A 21,592-nucleotide genomic window follows, 5' to 3' on the forward strand; every position below is an offset into this window, starting at 1 on the left:
GAAGGTTAGGCAAGCGAATTCCGACTAGCGGAAAGAGGTCACTGCACGTGTCAAGTCACGACTGTCAGCGCCGATATATTCTACATATAAAACAAAATCCTACCATATCTACTATTTGCAATTTTCCGTTCGTGATGGCAAGTGTCAAAACAAACATGACAACTTTACCCACTGACATTTAGCTTCTGACGAATGTGGTCGGTTGCAGAGCTCCTCAGAGAGACGAAAATAAAGGTCATCTATCTCTCTCTCTCTCTCTCTCTCTCTCTCTCTGGAAATCTGGAAGCAAGAGAGGAGAGTTGTCAGCGCGTGGAGTTTCGAGACGAATCTCCCTTTCTCCCCTTTTCGATAATCGAAGCTGTAAAAGAGGCGTATTTGCTAGCGCAGCTTCTAATTGCGGCTCTTGGCGGCTTTCAGTGTTGGTTTAGTTTTGCATGTTTTATGGGGTTTAGTGTCCCAACGCGACTCGGGCTATGCGAAAAATGTAGTAGACCGCTTTTGAATGTGCCTGTATTGCGATGCGTGCTTTATGCAGCTGTCTTTGAAAGGAAGAAAATTGTTTCTCACTGTTATGACCGTGCATGGTCCGCACTTGCGCGCACTATTGTTCGCCTGTGGGCATGGATATGTGTTGTGGATATGTGCTGTTGGTGCAAGGGCTCTAAGTGAGCCTGTTTCCATGAATCTTTTTGTGTGAGCCTGCTTTGCTTTGTCGAGACCCTGCAAATGCCAAATTGGCCCTGTCAAGGGAACATTAAGAAAAATACAAAGAAACGTCGCCCTGTGAGAAATAGCTGGAAGTGCTTTCGTTCAATTGTTCACCCTTCCCGTCGAGAAGCGCTATTGTCCAGTGAGGAATGCCTACTGTCCAAAGGAGACGACAGAGTGACACGTCCGCTGACGTACAGGACAAGAAAGGAGCAAGGTGATTACGGCCATTAGAGGATTTCTCGGGAATGCAGGAAAGATTTGCAATTGTCGGAAAGGGACAATGCTGGGAGCAGTATGTGGCGCGCACGTGCACTTGGGTTTCTGAGAAGGAAATCCACTTGCCGGAACCACCATATCGGATCTTTGCTGAAGAATAGAAATGTACCGGTATCGCTCAAGAGGAAAGTATACAACAGTTGCATCTTGCCTGTACTCACCTATGGGGCTGAAACGTGGAGGCTAACCAAGAGAGTTCTACTTAAGTTGAGGACAACCCAGAGGGCTATGGAACGAAAAATGGTAGGGGTAACATTAAGAGATAGAAAGCGTGCAGAGTGGGTCAGAGAAATAACTCAAGTTACCGACATTCTAGTGGAAATTAAGAAGAAATGGACATGGGCAGGACATGTAGTGCGAAGAGAGGATAACCGATGGTCGCTGAGGGTAACAAACTGGATTCCAAGGGAAGGAAAGCGGAGCAGGGGGCGGCAGAAAGTTAGGTGGGCGGATGAGATTAAGAAGTTCGCAGGGGTCAAGTGGATGCAGCTAGCACAGAACCGGGTTAAGTGGAGAAATATGGGAGAGGCCTTCGCCCTGCAGTGGGTATAATCAGGCTGATGATGATGATGATGAGAAATGTACCTCCTCGCCGTTCCCAAGCTCTACCCACCACCAAGTGACCACGCCCAACGAAACAATACCGGACCAGTCAGTGCATCAGACCATCAGTGCAGTGATGTGTTCGATTGGATGCCGATATCTGAGGGGCGTGCCCTGGAACTGGTTGGTCAGCATCTTCAGAGAGGGGCTGGACATAGGGGGTTTTAAGGACGTTGCAGAGCACGAAATGACGCTCTGAGCCCTGGGTAAACGGCTCATCCAGACGCTTCTCGCTATGAACTCTTAACGCTTGCCATTTTGCTGATATACCCTTTTTTTCATGTAAATACGTTTTCTCAAAGTGCCATTAAACCTGCTTGTATATATTTTACCAACTTCGAAGATTCAATCGTTCATCAACCCGGAGTCTCTGCACGCTACCAAGTGAAGGCCGGGTCGACTTAGCCCCAGCGTCACGACACACACACACACACACACACACACACACACACACACACACACACACACACACACACACACACACACACACACACACACACACACACACACACACACACACACACACACACACACACACACACACACACACACACACACACACACACACACACACACACACACACACACACACACACACACACACACACACACACACACACACACACACACACACACACACACACACACACACACACACACACACACACACACACACACACACACACACACACACACACACACACACACACACACACACACACACACACACACACACACACACACACACACACACACACACACACACACACACACACACACACACACACATATATATATATATATATATATATATATATATATATATAAGGGGAAGTCAAAGGACACTGGCTTGTGTAGTAGTTTTCAGCATTCTATCAAGCGGTCGGAGGCCTTGAACGTTCATTATGACGTCAAATTCTGAACTGCCAATGATAGGAAACAAAGTTAACGCATGAGAAAAAGAACCTTCTTCAAGATACGGTCCATGCTATGTAATTTATCTAGTAGTAGTTCGGCCCGTACATGTTTTTCAGGTATTAAGTACATGTACAGCCGCCTACAGACTTAGCACGAATGGCGAAAAGCGCGGCTTGGACTACCGCCAGCACTGCAAAGAGATATCCGTCGGATGCCAGATGGTACTCTCTGTACATTTACGCCGGCTGACGATAGCTGACGCGTAGCTCGTTTTGACTGCTTTTTCGGCCGGGCGGAAGCGCCGTGTTGACAGCGCGCTTAGGCTTTTTTTTTTTTTTCCCGTGTTTTGTTCGCGCATGCGCCCTCGCACGCCCGAGCAACGTGTTGAAGTTTTCTTACTGCGGAAACCTGAAACTATTGAAACTGCGCGGTACACTTCCGCTGCTCGCGCGCCCCGCAGGATGTATGGAACATAATTCCATGCTGCATTTGTATTTGTTATCAAACCTTATAGGATACTACAACTCGCTTTTGCCTTTGTTCCACAAACGACACAATACTTGTGGCTTCCTGTGGAATTAACTTGGAAGCGCACGCCACAAGTCATAAGATTTGTTTTGTTAGGTTCACAGCATTCGGACGGTACTGGCGAGGCGCGCAAGGTGCGGAAGCTTATAGCGTAACTTCAAGTTCCAGAGCTAAGAAAACTGCAACGCGTTGCTCGGGCGTGCAGTGCCTAATCCTTCAGCAAAACGCAAAGAAACGTCTAAGTGACGAGCGCGCTGTCTACACACCGATCGGGAACAGTCGAAGCAGAAAAAGTGAGCTATATAGACGAGCTATTTATTGTCAGTAACCGTAAACGTGACAAGAGACCATATGACTATAGTTTTGCGGCGCTAGCGGCGGTCCAAGCCACGTTTTCCGTCGCCCGTGTTGTCTGTGGGCGCCTGTAATGTAAGTACAGCCTTTGTCACAAGTGTTGAGCAGGGGGGTTGATCCATGTAGTGTTGCTGATTTACCATTAGTGGAGGTCATTCCCATTGGAAAGGGTAGGACAAAATATCTTACCGTCAAGAGTCTGGGAACACTGGACATGTATTACGAGCCGCACAAAGTGGCTCAGAAGCATACCTCCTGGGCTCTATACTTTTGAGAAAGACTGTAGTACATTACCCTGTTCCACAGTTTGCTGACTGTTAAGACCCGGAATTACGCGCGTGAATTAAAGCACTTCGCGCACAAGAACGACCCTAAACGGCTCGCACACCGGTCACATGAATGATAGCGATAACCACTGTGGCAGGCAAAACATTCGTATGCTCCTACAGCTTTAGAGAGCTGGGCCTGTGATTATCTCTCACCACGTGTAGTTTTCATATCAGTTGTTGAGTGAAAAGGACTTAACACTCGCGTTTCGATAAGGCGGAACGCAAAGCGCCTGCGTGCTGTGCGCTGTCAGTGCACACCGGGTGGTCGAGAAAAAAAATACTATTTTCATTTAGCTGTGACGCCCGCTGCATATTTCCGCCGCGCATACAGCTATGGCCAGCATTCACGAAGCTGTTTTTGATACTTCACGTTAGTCGGGTCGCTCCGTAATTGACTTCAGTTCTCCTTTTACTGGCCAACTATCTGGACGCAGCGGTCGATATCATCGCATGATCGACCGATAAGGCAGAGCGAAAGACATCCTCAACTCCTCATTTGCTTAAATAAATGAGGCGTTGGTTCTCTATTTTACCTGCAGCTATTATTATGTATTATTATGTATTATTATGTACTGTCCTGCATCACAGCTGTGCCAAGTTTATTTAAGTAAACTTTCGCACTTCGAACACCTCCACCAGCGGTTTCTCTCTCTCTCTCTCTGTGTTTGTGCGTGCGTGTGTGCGTGTGTGTGTGTGTGTGTGTGCGCGCGCCTTCATTTCTTATCGATGTAGAATTGTTCAAAGTATGACTTGTATTATGCAAGTTCTCCTGGCATCTATACTAATAGGAACCGTGTTTAGATACTTTTTTGTTTGCTTCCGTTGCGTTTGCATACATTGCAATGACATCTCATCATTATAGGCTGTTTAATTTTTCCACCTTCCAAACAACGTCAAAACCGGTTCCGTATCACGTGCCTCGTGAATTTGCATATCAGGCAGCTTTCTTAGCAAGTATCCATTCCAGAATTTCGATGTGCACGCAGAAACAAAATCGACTTGAATGCACAATCGGTTATCAGTACTAAAATCTCAAAAATTTGAAAGTAGCGATATATACTCTGCTCACTGCGTCGTTCTCCTCGCCGAATATCCTCGCCTGCCGATAAAATGAAAGGAAATTTTATCGCTGTCTACAAACACCTCCACAGCTTTGATGTGCACTACACCCCCCCCCCCCCCCCCCACGCACATACACACTTTTTTTTTCTGCCCCTTTTTTCAGTTATTTTTTTGTTTTTCTTTTCTGCAATGGCCCCGCCGGGGTGGCGCAGTGGTTACGGCGCTCGACTACTGTTGCCATGAATGCGGGATCAAATCCCGGCCTTGGTGGCCGCTTTTCGATGGAGGCGAAAAGCAAGGCGCCCGTGTGCTGTGCGATGTCAGTGCACGTTAAAGAACCCCAGGTGTTCGAAATTTCTGAAGTCTTCCACTGCGGCGTCTCTCACAGCCTGAATGGCTTTGGGACGTTAAACCATACAAACCAAACCAAACCATCTTTTCTGCAATGAAAAATTCTTTTTTTGCCCATCTTTTATTTTGTATTGGTTTATGCCTCTTGTTCTCTTGACGGTGCTGGGTAGGCAATTTTTTTTTTATCTTTTATGCCCAGTCTGACTTTATTATATTTGAACCTTCCTTATTATTATTATTTCTTTAGCGTACCGAGGCTCTGTTAAATGCAGATTTCACCTAGAGCTACATTTTCGCGGAAGTACTGTTTATGAATTTGTTCACGAGTGGAGTTTCATAAGTGCGATGGTTGCATAGTTACGAAATTTCACGGCTGCTTGAGAATGAATATCAATTTTTTTTTTCTATTAAGTATGAAATGTCTTTGGCTCCCGTTGTCGGCGACCTTGAGGTGACCTCGAGCCAAAGCCAAGAGTTAACATACGAACACCGAATTCCCAATCATCCTGAAAAATTGTCCGCTGTCCAAAATTTGGCCCTTTGGACCTCCGAACTTTCAATTCGTCCGAATTTGACCAACATTTGTGTGCAACTTATTTGTTTTTTAGTATGGCGAAATTAGCTGCCACTGCCAAATTTAGGTGGGCCACCCCCCATATTTGGTCCTCTGAACCCCCTAATTTTCACCTTGTCCGAATTTGAAAAAGATTGGCGTCCAAAATAATTTGAGTAATGTTAATTCTGTGGTTTCCTCCAAATTTATTAGGGTGGCTTTTTGGGCTTGTTAGTTCATAGCTTCAAGGCACTGTAGTATAACAACAGAGAAGGACATAAGAACAGAAAGGAACACCACGAGCCTTCCTGGTCTTGTGTTGCCTTGTCTTTTGTAGGGCTGGTGTCTTGAGACTCCAAATTTAGGCGGGCAACACTAAAATTTGTTCCTTCAAACCGCCGAAATTTGACCTAATTGAATTTGGCACTTCCAAGTTTAGGTAGGCCATCGCCGAAACCTGGCATGCTTACCCATTCTCTGTCCGTGGGTTCAAGGGAATCTAATGAAAAGAGTAGTAGGAAGCGTCTTGAGGAACGCGATCGCTTTGCGATTTATGATGAAAGGAATGGTTGTATTAGGTATATGGTGGAAAAAAAAAAACAACGTCTGTGTGCAAAGTTTCACTGGTGTGGAGTAATTAATTAAAACCATGATTATGCAGCTGATAACAAGGAGGCGCCACTAAGCCCGTAACGATTTCATGCTTTAGTAAGGCGAAAGCCTTGATATGCTCATGAGTGTGGACAGGGTATGTACGTCCGCGGAGGCTGTCATGTCGTCATTGTTGAAAAATAATTGATCGATGAATAAAAGAATGGTTGTACGAGGTAAAGGGTGAAAAAATATGTTTGTGTGCAAAATTTCGTTGATGTGGAGTAATTAATTAGAGCCAAAACGTCAATTAGTCGTCAAAATATCCAATGTCGTCGATATAAAGGGAAGACGTCAAAACATCCACGAATGTAGAAATGTGCAAAACACGTCAAAATTGTGCAGAAAACGTGCGAAAAATAAAAAATTAAGGAGCAATACAGGAAAAAGAGAGAAAGAAAGAAGCACATGAGTGAAAGGGGCAAATGAGTGCAGAGTCGCAAGAAAGGCTTTCGAGGCTGTCGCCTTAAGGATCTAAGTGCCTTCAACAATTTTTTTTTCCCCTGTAAGTCCCGCACTTGGCGAAAAGAGGTTTGCTTTCTATTCTGCAATGGAAATCTCCAATGGCCGTGACAAAGCTATTTGAAAAACCAAATGTCATGTGGTCAAATGGTCAGTTAGTTTGAAAATGGACCCATGGCCCAGCCTTGGCTACCTATATGAGTACACTTGGTTTGTCTTGATTGGACTTAGTCGGATTTCCGAGCCGGGCAGAAAATTCACCACAGATCGGGTTTCAGACTTCGCACGGAGTAGTGCTCTCGCACCCAAAAGGATCGCTATTCAGAGCACTTTCAGCTCTTTTAGTGACAAACGGTGGTAAGCTTACAGACCTTGGTTTGATATCTGTGGTAGCGTGCGCACGTACAAAATAATTCAAAATTATCCCTAGACGAAACGGCATTATTTTTTCTGAGCACAGCAGAGCTGTTGGCAGCACGGCAGACTGCTGAATTACGATACGAAAAGGGACAGGACGTCCGGTAGCTAGCCATATTTCGGACGTGGCCCACCCGAATTTGGGAAGGCACCACTGAGTCGGCCGTAGTCAAATTAGATTGGACACCTGTTTTGGTCTAATTCAGACGAAGTTCAAGGACCACATTTTGGAGGTGGGCGTCCTAAATTTGGAAGTCACCACTGTGTTGGCCATGCTCAAATTAGGTTAGACGCCAGTTTTGGTGAAATTTGGGCGAAGTCACACTTCGTGTGAAGAACTGGCCGTTTTATTTTGGGGGGGGGGGGGGGGGGGGGGGGGCTTTTAAATTTGGAGGTCATCACTGAACTCGCCATGCTCAAATTGGTCGGGTACAAATATTGATCAAATTCGGACGAGGTAAAATTTCGAGGTTCCAAAGGGCCAAATTTTTGGGGTGCGGATAGACACTTTCTGCGGACAAGTTCTGTACAGTTCTGTTTCTGCGACATGAGCTCATTGATGCATTACTACACTCCTTAGTTGCAAGCGTGACGTCTGAAAAGTCAGACCGAAAATTAAAGCGGCTGTTGTGGGCACATTGCACCTATCAGCAGTAGCTATTATAGCACTCTGAGCGGAATCGCTAAATGAAAATGATAACGAACGAAAGACGCACAATGATCAGCGAGATTGTCAGCTTTGTGATGCGCTCCGAACAGTTGCAAGTATACGCAGTCGCCGAGAAGAAATGCACAGTGCCTCTCAGAGGACGGTATACTTCTTCGGGGTGAAGTGCTTAATGCTGATGTTATTTATTTACTTATTCTACAGCTAATATCCTTTTTTTTTGGCGGGACATCGCGAGAAAGCTTTTCACGCCGGCAGTGAAATGCACCCGGCACAACGCGGCATTAAATTAGCGCGCGAACTGGAAGCAATGCTTGGGAAGTCGGTCCTGGTAACGTTGGCTGGCCAGCGAATGGCGGCGAAGAAAAACGAGAATACAAGCAAAGCGAACTTTTCCCGGGCCCTCGAAGCCAATCACAGTTAGAAAAGCGCCGATGAGAGCAGTTCGCGGCGCTGCGACAGAGTTTACAGGTTTTCCCTACTTCCAAATTATCAAGGGATTTTAGTTGCTTTAGTCAGTACTGGGAATCACACAGTCATTTTGTGGACGGACGGTGGCGCGTAGCAAGCTTGTCGAATCTGGCTGCGCTGTAGTCTTCGCGTGCTCGTTGACGGCGATTCCGCTTACGAGATAAACTTGCCTCTGCTACTGTGCTCCCTCATTCAATCTAATGATGACGTCACAGGAGGCGGTAACGTGCGCACACGAGGACGTCACGTTGTCACACTGTTCTCTCACTGTCGCCGACTAAACCGTGCGCCTCGCGCCCCCACTGTCCACATGAAGTTATCGGCGACGTTGCTTTTTTCCTCCGCAAAGCAGGGACCTTTGTTAGCCGCCGCTATCTTCTCTCTCCCTCTCCAACGTCTCCCCAAGAGCCAGCGATTAGTTTTCTGGCGTCGTTTCTATATGCCGCATCTATATTCCTTTATGGCATTCGGCAGCTGTTAACGACCGCCGTTCCAGCTTAGGCGAAGGGCTTTTCATCTACGAGAATTGTAAAACTCGAGGGGCCGATTTCTTCTCGCCCATTTTCCCCCTCCCCCCCGGGGCTATTTTCCGGGCTCAGCCTTTCGGCCTTAACGGATTATGCTGAGTGGGGAACCACAGTGGGATGCTCCAGCTCTGAACAAGGACTCCGTCGCGGTGAGTTGACTCGCCCCTCTCTCGAGCTCAGTTCGTTCGAGAGTGCTTCACGGCGAGGAACCTTGCGCGCTGCTCACGTTCATCTAGTAGGTGGTCGATCGGCTCGCTGTATTGGTAGGTTAAGGGGCTTCTATATTCTCACTTTCGTACAGCTCTGTTAAGTCTTTGACCCAGCCTAGTGTCCCTTCACTATTTGGGACACCACTCCTTAATTTCCAATATTTTTTTTTTTTTGATCAAGTTCCGCAAATTCTCTTTCCTTTTGAACACATTATCGGATTGCAATATTGGATTATAACTGCTTTCTTCTTATTCTTCCCTGCTTACTTCTGTTGTATATTTAGTGTCATTATTTTCTGGTCCTTTATTTGTTGCTGAATTCTAGGCTTAAATACCTGCTTCTCGAGTTGAAATTCGGGAAGAAATGAGGCCACTCAGCACTTATTTTCCTAGGTTAGAATTTTTTTCCCCAAATTTTTTTTTCGGTAGCAATAATTCGATATTAGCGCTTAAATTTTGGCGAGATATGATGCGCGGTATTTTTTCTCATCATTCGCAAGCGCTGCATAGATATAAAACTGTCTAGCAATGCATATAGTTCTTTTATTCTCTTTTGTTCCAGTTATTTTGGCAGGTATTTTGCCTTCTTCACGCGCAGTACATCAGCGCCTGTGTTATACCTCTCTACCTTTGCACACCGCGAAAATGTTCAGCGTCTCATCCACCATTTTAACGGTGCCGAGCCTTGCAGGAGGATATTATTGTCCGTAGCGCTTAATAAAATAGCTCTTCCAGTAACACACCCAGTCAGTGTCTGTTCTGGCCTCTCGATTGTAAGACGTATTGTCCGAACTTATTCCCTGGTTGAACCTCGCTAATGCGTAATGAGAGTTAAAAGGTATTTGCAATAGCCAACATTCAATTAAGAACACTTCTGCTAAAGAACCGGGGTAGAACGAGGGGAAGGAGATGGCTGCATGGTAGGAGACAACAGGACAAAGGTCGAGGAGCTGCCTGAGACCCAGACGAAGAAAAGTCCCTTCCTCCTAACTTGGCTTGCAAGCTGAGGCTTCCGCTCAACCCTTGTTTGGCTCTATTTCAACGCAAGAAGTACGACATACGCTAGTTTTTAAATAATGCATTCTCGCCGTGTCCACTATCAATGTCGTATTTTTCAGTCCTGTTTATTGATTCCCAAAAGGTGCATTTAATATAAGTGCGAATGTATGGCGGTACTTTCGATCTCCGACGCCGTCTTCGTCTGTATGGGCTATGCTCAGTCAAGAATATGATATGTAAACAACAAGCTGCAGTTATGAAGCGATCATGCAAGCCGATTAAAAAAAGGACGCGGCAAGTATTTTGCCCCCTAGCTTTCCGGGTGACACGGAGGCGTGGTCACATGTAGTGCCTATGTGTTTGCTGACGTAACGCAGGCGCTCTTGTTTAATGGCGTCGCGCTGTGGAAGCTGTGGCCTTTCATATGTCGCCGTCACAAAGCATCACACTTGCGGCATTGCTTTGCGCAATGTTTTAGCTTTATATGCCGGACTTAGTGCGCGAGCACCGTATTGTGCAAAGCGGGTTCATTGTGATACTCTTGCCTCGAAAACATTTGGCAACTATTCGGCAAAATGATATGATATAAACTGGAAGGAAGGGTGAAGAGTTGTAGCCAACGTGAAGAAAAGGAGGGTGGATTGTGGTTACACGTGTTGAAGGCAGCACGAAAGACTATCGATTTCAGTGACTGTGAATGACTGCGACTCTCAGTTCTACATCGATGATCAGTTCCAGTGGCTGCGGGCGCCTGCAGTCGATTTCACATTCAAGTTTGTTATTCCAGCGGACTGCGCTTGTACCTAAATGTTCCACTGGCTACAATGTGGTATATGAATACTTCCGTTTAAGTGTTTCTCCAAGAGCGAACGAGACAGCCGATTTCGAGTGTTTGACATCTCATGCCCAAATGGGAGGTGCTGCTTTTGGCTCGCAAACAGTTAAACTTGCGCATGTGATATAAGCAGGTCGTTTGTATCTCCTTACCTTGAACCTGTAAGAAGCACCTTGTCTGCGCCGAGAGAAGAGCGTACAACCTTGTTTTGGATAGCCGAGAGCGCATATGCGCCCGGGGGCGCCATTAGGGTGCATGCGTACGCGAGTATCGCCCCACTCTGTCCCTTTTAAATAGTGTGCGCGGCTTTAAGTTCTTAGCTAGTCTTCTTTTTTTCTCCCGCAACCATCTGCGCGAACAAGACAATAACATGATGAAGACTGCTAGCCCGTAATACCACTCACTGGCGAGCAAGCGGAAGGTGCCCATATCCGGAGCTACGTGCTTGTTCGATGCTATAGCACGCCAGGCGAGTTGATATAGTGCAGTGCTACCAAACAACAATTAACAGCGCTTGCAGAGTGAAGGAACGATTCATATTGAGCCCCGCCCAGTCTTTGGCTTCCACGCCGTTTGGTCTACAATAGAGCATGATAATGCCATCCTTGGCCGTGCCATCGATACTCTGAACCGAAACAGAGTAAAAAGGGAGTAGTTACAGGATTTTGTCTTCACGACGAACGATTAGTGCATGGGGAGTCTATCAGTTGCAACAGCGTTTTGTCATTTAAAACACTGATAGTTTTGGCTACGCAGTTGAATTCGTAAAAGAAGAAATCGTGTGTCACTTTTAGTCGTTCTTGAAACGAAGATTGGTGCATGTGGGTACCAACCCCGGTGGTGATCTTTTTGTGACAAGACTCGGAAAGAGTATTTCATTTAAGGGACTAATAGTCTTGACAATAGCAATTACTCCTAAAGAAATACACTGGATGCCATTTTCAGCTATCTGGCTTAAGCTTCGTTATATACTGTGGGCCTGAGAATGATGTGAAGTGAGCGTAAAACGTTGTGAAGGAAAAAAGGAGGATGAGAAATTGGGAAATGACGAGCAGATTGGTTGGCTCCCTTAGTACAGGGCTCTGGCGGAGTTTTCTACTTCATAGACCAGGTGAACGATACTTAGCTGGACTTCCAGGGCGATCGGTTGACAGCGCCGCCTTCCTCTACTCGTATGTGTATATGTGAAATAGATTGGGGCAGGCGCCACACCAGGAGTAAACAGAGCTGTAGCTGTTGGGGTGTATCGTACTCCTGACATGTAACTGTGTGTTTTGGATGAGGCGCCAGTCAATGGCCTGAGAGTTTATGCTAGCCGTTCTTCTTGAAAAGAGAAAACGGGGTCGAGTGAAGAGTTGGAGACTCATTTCCGTTTCATGCATATCCTTGTTCCTCTTCCACCGGAACAGGCTGAAGGCTCCGAAAGAGTCATACACACCCCGACGCTTGAGATGAGCCATAAGGGAAACAGCGGGTCGTCGACCTCGGGGCCGCTTGAGAGTTCTGGCCCCGGCAACAGCTCCTACTCTGTCAGTGATGCTGCACTGATGGAGCCCAGCGTCGACTCGGGCATCATGGAGACCACGCGTGCGGATGAAGTCACCGTAGCCAACCCGCCGACCCTCATGCGCAGGGTGGTGGGAGCCATACTCGTGGTCCGGCTGGAGATCTTCCTCGCGCTTTTCGTCTTATCGCGCTTTATGTCCATGACTCCTATTCAGGTGGGTGTCAAATTTATAGTAAAACTATTATTATTCTGCCGTACCCCGCAGCTCACGCAGGCATTAACGTGTTCAACACGCATAATTTAGTTATTTTAGGTATTTATTTTCGACTACGGCATCAAAAGTGGGAGCGTGAAAAGACGACATGCATGGAAACAATTCGCGGAACACACTTGTTGAAACGCTGTCGAATAAGCGTACTATTTTCATGTCAATGCTGAAGACGCATCGATAAAGACGCTATACGCTTCAGATATGCGATTTGACGTGCACCATGAACGGTGTGTTCAAAAGTGCAGTCTGCTGTGCTCATGTAAAGCATAGAAGACATGTCGCTGCGCTGCTTCATGCGCCTGTTAAACGCGAGAGCATCGCACGTAGCGTTTGATATAGAATCAAAGCGTATTGCTATACAGAGTTCGGGAAATACATGGATGCTTACATTTAAAGTCCTGTCCAACACGACTGGAAGGTAATCGCGAAGTCGCTCCGGCAAATGAGCTAAACTTTTTATTTTTCCTGTTGAGATTGTCATCTGCTCCCCAATAAAAATGGTGGCGCAGGAGGATAGAGAGTAATTTCGCTCAACTTGCAGAAATGAACTTCGTCTTTCAGCGCTTTAATCCCAGCAAATCGCGTCAGACGGTACAAGTTGCTTCAGTGCGAAAAGTAACCGCCTCGGGTTGCACAAAAAGGACGAATCTCTGGTCACATTTATGCACTAAAGTTGGAAATGGGTTTTGAATAATGCGCACCATTGACAGAACTACTTTTTGAGAAACAGGAAAAAGATAGCGGGCTTATCTCTCGCGCTTATGGGATTATTATTAGATGAATGCCCATGATGCCTTTCCTTTTGAATGTACCTAATGTACATATGTTATCATAAAGAACTGTACAGTCCAAATACCTCCACTTGCCAGTGCATTGCACTAACTTTGGCCGGTTGTTATTCCAACAGGTTTTCCGACTTCGCTACTTTTTATTTGATCTCGACTACGATTTCCTTTTTTTTTATGTATTAATTTTAGTTTCTCAGATGTGCTATCGGTTATCTGCTGTACGGATATCTGGGCAACGCCACTCCCCGCGCCAAATTCAACTGTAGCCCATATGCAAATTTCGGGCATCATACGCGGGTACCGCTGGAATACGGACAAATCATTCTCTAGGCGACCGTTAAACACAGCTCATACATTTTTCGTATGCGCATGTTTTCTTTTTCTTTTTGTGTCCGCCTGACATCCATGATTTTACTTTTTCAGGACCTCATCCTTCAGAAGGCGTGCCTCGGCCGCTTGCACTACAACGCGAGCATCTGCTCGCACCTGGACAAGTTCGAGGACGTGAAGAACGAGGCCGAGAAGATAGCCAGCGTTACCAGCATGATCCGCACGGTCATATCGCTGGCACCGGGTGCCGTAGTCGCCATTTTCATCGGCCCCTGGTGCGACAAGTACGGCTACCGAACGCCGCTCGTCGTTGCCATGATAGGCTTCCTCATAAGCACAGCCCTGACCATGATGACCGTATACCACATGGATATGCCCCTGTACGTGAACATCCTCTCTACCATACCTGATGGTGTCAGCGGTGGCTTCATTGCAGTCTTCACCGCCATCTACAGCGAGGCCACGCTGACTACAGATGCGAAGAGCAGGAGGGCTCGCTTCTTCGCCCTCAACTTCACCATGTCCCTGTGCTCGCCCCTGGCCATCTTCTCGGGGGGTCAGCTATACGGACACTTCGGCTGGAAGACTGTTCTCTACGTGTCCTTCTCCATCGCCGCTCTGTCCATTGTGTGGGCATACGTGGCCATCAAGGACCTCGTCAAGCCGGAGCATGAGCACGACGGGCTGGGCCTGAAGATGCGCAACCTGTTCCAGTTGACCAACCTGGCCGAAGGCTTCAAGACCTCGATCAAACCTAGGCCAAACAAGGGACGGAGGCAGCTGTGGTGTCTCTTCGGAGCCATCTGCTGCGTCGTGTTTGACCTGGCTTGTGAGTCTTTGGACACGTCGGCTTCCCGCTGAATTTATTTTTATTTAATTTATTTACTAATGCGTTTATAAGCTCAATAATGGACAGCTCCGAGATTTTTTTTTTTTTTAAATGGCGGTATTGAAATACGCAGCGCTGGAGGGATGCGTGACTTATTGGCGATCCCGCCACTCCCTAAACGTTTGAACGTACGGAGTAAAAAAAAAAAGTTCTGTAGCGAAGATGAATGCGTTTGTGCCACGATCTACAGATTTTTTGCGGAGTATTTATTTTATATACAATGTATTATGCTCGACGAGTGAAGCAGGTGAAATGGTGGTATTAGCATAGTTTTTGTGGTAAAAAATTTATGTCAGGTAGGATTCGAGCTCTTTTACGTGCGGTCCCAGTCGAAAAAGGATACTATAGAACAATTTCTGTTGTCGCAATAGGATTTATGTGTCGTTTTTGACTGTTAACCGGCAGCTACTACTGAAAAGTACTGCAGACTATGGAAAAGTATAGTACAGAGGAAACAGAACAAAAAGTGCAGTCCAACTACATAAACGTCTGGAGTTACGACAGAACTACTTACTATTTTGTCGTATTTTTGAGATGGTTTTGCAGATTTGTTTTTTCACCTGGAATGTGAAGAACAAAAGAACCACCGGCTTGTCGTACGGTTATGAATTTACCGAGGTTTGTTAAGAAGGTACAAGCTTGTGGATGCTTAAACAGCACACGCATGTATTTCAACTGGGGGCCGCGCACGGTATGATTTGGTTTGTATCCTTACTGATACCGGTGTTATTGGTGCCACATTTCCAACCTTCTCGCTCGTGGAAAATTTTTATAGTGCTTAAGTAAAATGGACCAATATCAAAATATCAATAGTAGTAATTGCCTTGAGAAGCAAACGCTCATGAAACCAGCTAGAAAAATAAGAAAAAAAATAAGCGATCATACATGTCATTGGATGAGCGCCACCTTAACTGGTCAGCGCCAGAGAGTAGCGAGAACTTGTATACCAAACGATATTTTACGTTTTCTTTGCACCGATCGTGGCATCCTTCTTTTTGCCTTTTCTTTTTTCCCTTGGCACTGGAGGCCAAGGTTTGTTGCCTGAGATACACCTCTACGAAAAATGCTTACGGCCACATTTAGCTTTGAATATCTCTAGTACGTAGTACAAAGAACTACCAGCAAGCCTGCGTTCAAGTCGAATATGACTCTGCACGTGGGCCCAGAATTTCTTCTGGTCTCGGAGCGTAGACCGGAGCTCGTCTTTCCACAATTATACCAGGAACTTTACTCGGCTTTGCAAAACCAAAAGCAAGATAAACAGAGAAAGCGCAACAGGCACACACCAGCGTTGTGGTGTGTGCCTTCTTTGCTCTTGTCCTGCGTTTGATTTCGCTGGCTTCCTTTCTATGCAATATAAACCAACTAGCCCAGCAGTTTACACTCCTAAAGAGCAACCTTATATCCTCTATCTTGGCTGGCATAATACAGGGATTTCTTTGTTATTCTGATTTTTTTTTTTTTGTTGCTATTTGTGACTGACATCAACGATGCCACGCCCCCGCTACCACTTGGCTTTGGACAATCACGAAGGAGCACCGGTGAGCGTGGCGTTACTTGAGCTAATCATGAGCCCTGAAAAGCCGAAAAATATTCAGGATACCAGCGTGATGGAGTCATGCTTAAGAGCTCTGGTTCACTACACTCTTTTCTAGTCCCTGATGGTGGTGGCGAGCGCGTGACTTTTGGTCCTTCCAGTCGCTCTCACCCAAACTTCTTTTCTGCTCTGAAGGCGCGGCCTCAATCGCATCCTTGCAGCCGTTGGCATCGCCTACTACTACGTGCGCAAGATGTATTCCTGGTCGGTGCCCCACTACACGTTGGTGCAGTCTGTGTCCTCCATCTGCAACGTGGTGCTGAGCTTGCCCATCATCTTCCTCTTCGTGCGGATGCTGAAGATCAGCGATCCGACCATGGCGCTCATAGGGGTGACCTTCGCGTTCCTCCAGATGACCATCCTGGGACTGTCCTTCAAGGAGTGGCTCTTCTACCTACGTAAGTCTGGACGATTGTGTGCTGAGCGCGTGAAGTTGTTTTCGGTTTTTATTTGGCCTGCTGCCGGCAGGCCATAGTGGTGAGAACTTCGAGAGGGCCAAGACGTATTACCCAAGCTTGCTCAGCTATATGTGCGCCATCTTGGATGTACTGTATGCAATTAACTATATTATGACGTCATCACTTCCCTTCTTTCTCTCAGTATTTCTGTCTCTATGAGGTTGAAGACCGGAGACTTATTTGAACACCTCGAGGGACACCTGAGGGGGTCACACTGATGCACACCTAAAATGGGAACATTGCTCCTAGCAGTGTTTCAGGAGCCAAGGAAGCATGCATTGAGCTAGACGTGTCTTGGAGAAATTCCAAAGTCCATCAAGCGTCGAACTCGAGTTTATATTTCTATACCAGGAAGCATCTGCGATAAACAGCAGTAGCATGTTCCGGTGCAGAGAGTAGCTGAAATAGCTGTGTTTAGGTGACATTGCATGTAGACTAAACATATACTGTCTCGAGCCGAAAGGGAACTGATCCAGAGAAAACTGTCGCCTACTGTGGATAAGACCGAGGTGCTGGTAGTGTAATTAGTTAAAGGTACTGTATACGAACTGCTAAATTGCGCCCGTCAACGCGCTAAGATATTTATTTGAGCACTTGGCCCACGATGTTGGCACAAGCTTGCTGGCAATATATTGGCGATAACTGTGTTAAGGCCTTCCTATTACCAGACAAAAATGGGATAGCGGTTGTCGGTCACCAGGGCCCGTATTCCGAGTTTGCGTCGTTATTGAAAGTTTCACTGGCTCCCCGACTTCGAGTAATCTGATTGGTGGAAGCGCCGGAAATGGAAGTGGTAATGACATCCGGTTCTGGTGTGTCCACCAATCAGATGACTCGAGGTCAGGGAGATAGCGACACTTTCGATAACGGCGCAAACTCAGAATAAGGGCCTAGGTCTAAGCGGCGTTCTAGCTTAGATCTGTACTCGTATCTCGCAAGAATTGTGGGGATCCGAAAGCCGGAGGCAGACTCGCATATTTGAATGCATTAGACAGCACGTTGCTTTCAATTACTTCGGCAACATATTTTGACAGCATGCTCCTGCAAATTGCTTTGCGTTGGGCTTCATCCTACTATAACCTTTTGTTTGAGGTCAGGACAACCATTTCTCAGTTTCCGGTTTCTATCTGCTTCAAAAAATATTTTTAATGTACGACCTGAGTTTGCTAGTTAGGCAAATAGTTTTCAGTGGCTGCTAGTACTCAGATATATGTACACACAAAAATTGCCAGTTTCCTCTTTTTTTTTTATTTGAAGTAGGATCAAACCATCATTACACGTACGTGGCGCGGCCGGAATTTATTAAATAACGAAACGCCCAATTGAAAACATTTTGCAGCACATTGGAACATTGTCACTCTTTATCTGGCTGGATTGTTGCTCCCTAGGTTTCTTATTGTTCTAAATTGGTCATAACACCGCCAGCGTGTTACAGAACAGCGTGCAATACATCGATCAGTTCCGCGATCGAACCCAATACATGGGTCGATATTACAAATTAAGGTGACGCGCGCAAGCTTCGCCTTATGAGTAGAAGTAAAACGCCTTTCGAACCACCTTTTCGTTCCACGACTTTTTGTATTTTTGTTTAAGTTGGTATTTGGGGAAAGGGATGCCTCAGTATCTCACTGGATACCTACACTTGTCAGAAGAGCCTTGGTGAAAAGTCGTGAAGCAAAATTATTTTCATATTAGCTGCAAAATGGAGCCTTCGCGTCGTCAATAAAGGTCAAAGGGCACTTAAAGGTCAAAGGGCATTTAAAATGCCAGGAAACGCTTTCTTATCACACCGAGAAACTGTCTCGTAGCATTTCACATTTATCTAGTCTTTAATGGCGCCGTGACGGCTTCATTTTGCGGCTGAGGCGAAAATCGCTTGGCTTCAGGACTTTTGACCAAGGGTGTACATATATACGTCGTCGGTTCGAGTCCCTATCGGAAACTAGCCTCCATTATAGAAGATGGACTGGGCGCCAAATGGGAAATGAAATGGCATGACGTCATCATGAACGCTGCACAAATAACGGTTGCGTCACAATTTTCATATGATAAAACGTGCGTATTTTCTCCGGTTTTCCTCAATTTGGATACAGCGACGAATTTTCGGCTGAACCAGCTGTCTACACTTCGCGCAAAACAGGATATACCAGCGGGAATACACCGATGGTGTCTGATCAATGGTGAAAGTGACAAGAAGCTAATTTTTAGAAAACAAGAAAACGACACCATTGCGAGTGGAAAGGTGATACTATCGAATCTAGTTTGATTTCGATAGTCTACGTCACGTCGCATCATGGCTTCAAAGTGTCACTTGGTGCTGCTCGGCGGGCCATGAGATACGGTTTGGCGGTGTTTGCTTGACTGGTTTATGGTGTTTAACGTCCCAAAGCGACTCAAGCTATGAAAGATGCCGTAGTGGAGGGCTTTGGAAATTTCTACTCCCCGAGGTTCTTTGTGCACTGACATTGCAAAGCACACGGGCGCCTCACTTTTCGCCTCCATCGAAAACCGGCCGGCTTGGCCAGGATTTTCATCGGGAGATGCATCCCGTATCTTTGAGCACACAGCGTCGAGCGACATAACCATTGCGCCAGCACGGCGGGGCAAGTTTAGGTGGTGGAACGAACTAGACTCGCGTGCGCGTATCAAGCCATGCGAAGTTTCTTCGTTTCAGAAAAAAATATCGGTCCAATATTGGTACTATGTTGGCAATGTTCGACCCACCATAGTACCAGTGTATTGCCAACATAATACCAATATTTTCACAATGGTTTGTGCCGCTTGAGGTTTAATTAATGTCGCCTCTTGGCAAGTGATTTATCAAGTGGTTGAGCAAAACTTCTACGTTGAAAGAAAATTTCGGTATTCACCTTGAGAGGCGCACATCACTTTTTACTATATGGTCCGCCATCAGGGGCGCGATTATCTTCCGTTTTCGGTCACTGCCTGCTGTCGTGGAAGAATGGCTGGTGCTTTTTATATAACCTCTTCGTCGGACGCTAAGTGCGTCCTCTTCAGATGCGTTCTTTTGTCTTGGGAAACAGCCAAATGCTCGATGACGTTAAGTGCGCGCGCGGCGTATGGCGGTCAGGCAAAAATCTCCCCACATTCTTCTATGGTGACTTACACGGACCAGCCCCGCGGCCAATTACATCGTCTATTGTAATGAAACATAGGGCAGGAAGGTGGGCGGGAGCTGTATCAACTTAGTGATGATATTCAATGGAACAGGATTTTATTTTGAATCTGGTATTTTTTTCAGTTCCATCGGAGAATAAAAATAAAAGAAACAAGGACCGGAATACAACTCTTATCGAACCTTCCTCGTATATTGTATAGTAGCCTCGTGGGACGTCGTTTGTTCAGTGTGTCTTTCGTCTTTTGTTCCTCATCGGCGGCAATGCTGTTCGAGTGGGTCTCGCTTTCGCGAGGCTCTCGTCAACAGCGAAAGTTTCCCGAATCGCATAAACGACAGTTTTTTTTTTTTTTTTATCAGCCGCGGCTCTGCGGTGGGTCTTATCGAGACGGACGCTGCCGTGTTTGACCTCTCCGACAATGGTTGCGCAGAGAACCGCGTTCCAGTGAGGAGGCGTGGCTGTTCGTTTGTCTTCATCTGCTCACGAGGCCATTTCACAGTGCGCGCGCGTGTGTGTCATCGCGGCGCCGTCATTCAGCACGTTGTTCCGGTACTCCTGGAGACGTGTTCTTTCGACAACAGAGAGATTTAGTTTACCGTCATCTGCGATCCGCCACCGTGACCCTCTAGCGCGTGTGGGCGGGGGCGCACAAGCTGACTGACCCCGACGCGACAGGTATATGTGCCGACATCCAGTATGTGGCGCCATCTATCAGCGTCAAGGGGATCTGGGCCTGCGCAGTGAAACGCGCGGTAGCGGATCACGGTAACGGATCGCGGATCACGGTAAACTAAAACTCTATCTATAACTGACCACAAAACTGCCGCGTAACTTTATTATAGACGGTGTATAGATTGCGCGTTGAAACTGTTGTTCTTATCGTGGGTGGCTTTTTAAGCCGTCTAGAGTCACCACGCAGCGGTGTCGCGTCGATTTTGCAACGTATAGCCATTTGAAGTGCGAAGCCGGCTTCATTCACACAAAAATATGGCGCTGGGCCAGACGACCCTTTATTGTCCCGTAAAAGTGGAATAACGCACGACGGTAACGTGCAGAACATTTCTGCGGGCTAGTTGGTTCATTGCAGATAAAAGATTAAACGAGAGGAAGGAACCGTGTTGTCGTCTTTTGTTCCTTCTTCTCTTGTCCTGTTTCATTCGCGTAGTTTCACCTTTTATCTGAAACGTGCAAGTTTTTTTTTAAGCTAGCATTTTTTCCCGTATGCAATTAGCTTTTGTTTTCCACTCTTTGCTTATCGTTAATAAACCTTTTTTATTATAGGCCCGATACACGAATATCGACACGTGTTAAGTCCCTGCCATAGTATAAGCTGGGTCGCGATAGCTGCCCCGAGTCGACGCTGGCGCCACCATTATTAGTTGCCGGCTTTGTGCCTACACAGAACAATGGGGGAAGTTTGCCGACCGGAAAGTAGCGAGCGGAGGGTGCTAACAAGACGTATATGTCGTGACCGAACTGCACCGTTTTATGACGTATATTATGCCTATTATATATTTTGAAAGTAGCCAAACGGGCGAGGAGTGACGAGAAGCTTCAGCAATGAAAAAGAATAATATACAAAGAAACGTGTAAAGTGGCGGGAGAACGGCGGATGGGAGATGAAACGCCCTACGCCAGCACACGGCCGGTCTCAATGCGCGCGCTCCGCGCACATTGAGACCGGCCGTGGCC

The 21,592-nt window shown here is 46.5% G+C and overlaps 2 protein-coding genes across 11 annotated transcripts in view; one reads left to right on the top strand and one right to left on the bottom strand.

Annotated features, from left to right (window-relative positions):
- Window positions 1-21,592, bottom strand: part of Cln3 (CLN3 lysosomal/endosomal transmembrane protein, battenin) — a 119,376-nt gene that overhangs the window by 83,945 nt on the left and 13,839 nt on the right. The window lies entirely within an intron of this gene.
- The window catches only part of LOC146182425 (putative peptidoglycan muropeptide transporter SLC46), a 48,401-nt gene that overhangs the window by 15,351 nt on the left and 11,458 nt on the right, over window positions 1-21,592 (top strand). For 7 of the 9 annotated variants that reach the window (XM_084577511.1, XM_084577507.1, XM_084577514.1 and 4 more), the window contains exons 2-4: window positions 12,333-12,644; window positions 13,913-14,648; window positions 16,467-16,703. In XM_084577511.1, the coding sequence (XP_084433637.1) occupies window positions 12,375-12,644; window positions 13,913-14,648; window positions 16,467-16,703 (1,243 nt within the window). In that variant the 5' untranslated portion in view covers window positions 12,333-12,374. Of the gene's footprint in view, window positions 1-8,794; window positions 9,144-12,332; window positions 12,645-13,912; window positions 14,649-16,466; window positions 16,704-21,592 lie in introns of those variants that run through there. The other 2 variants (XM_084577506.1, XM_084577512.1) reach the window with 2 other exon arrangements.

This window comes from Amblyomma maculatum, chromosome 8, assembly GCF_055883805.1.
Source record: "Amblyomma maculatum isolate TAMU_Amacu chromosome 8, ASM5588380v1, whole genome shotgun sequence".
In the NCBI taxonomy this organism is placed as follows: Eukaryota; Metazoa; Arthropoda; class Arachnida; order Ixodida; family Ixodidae; genus Amblyomma; species Amblyomma maculatum.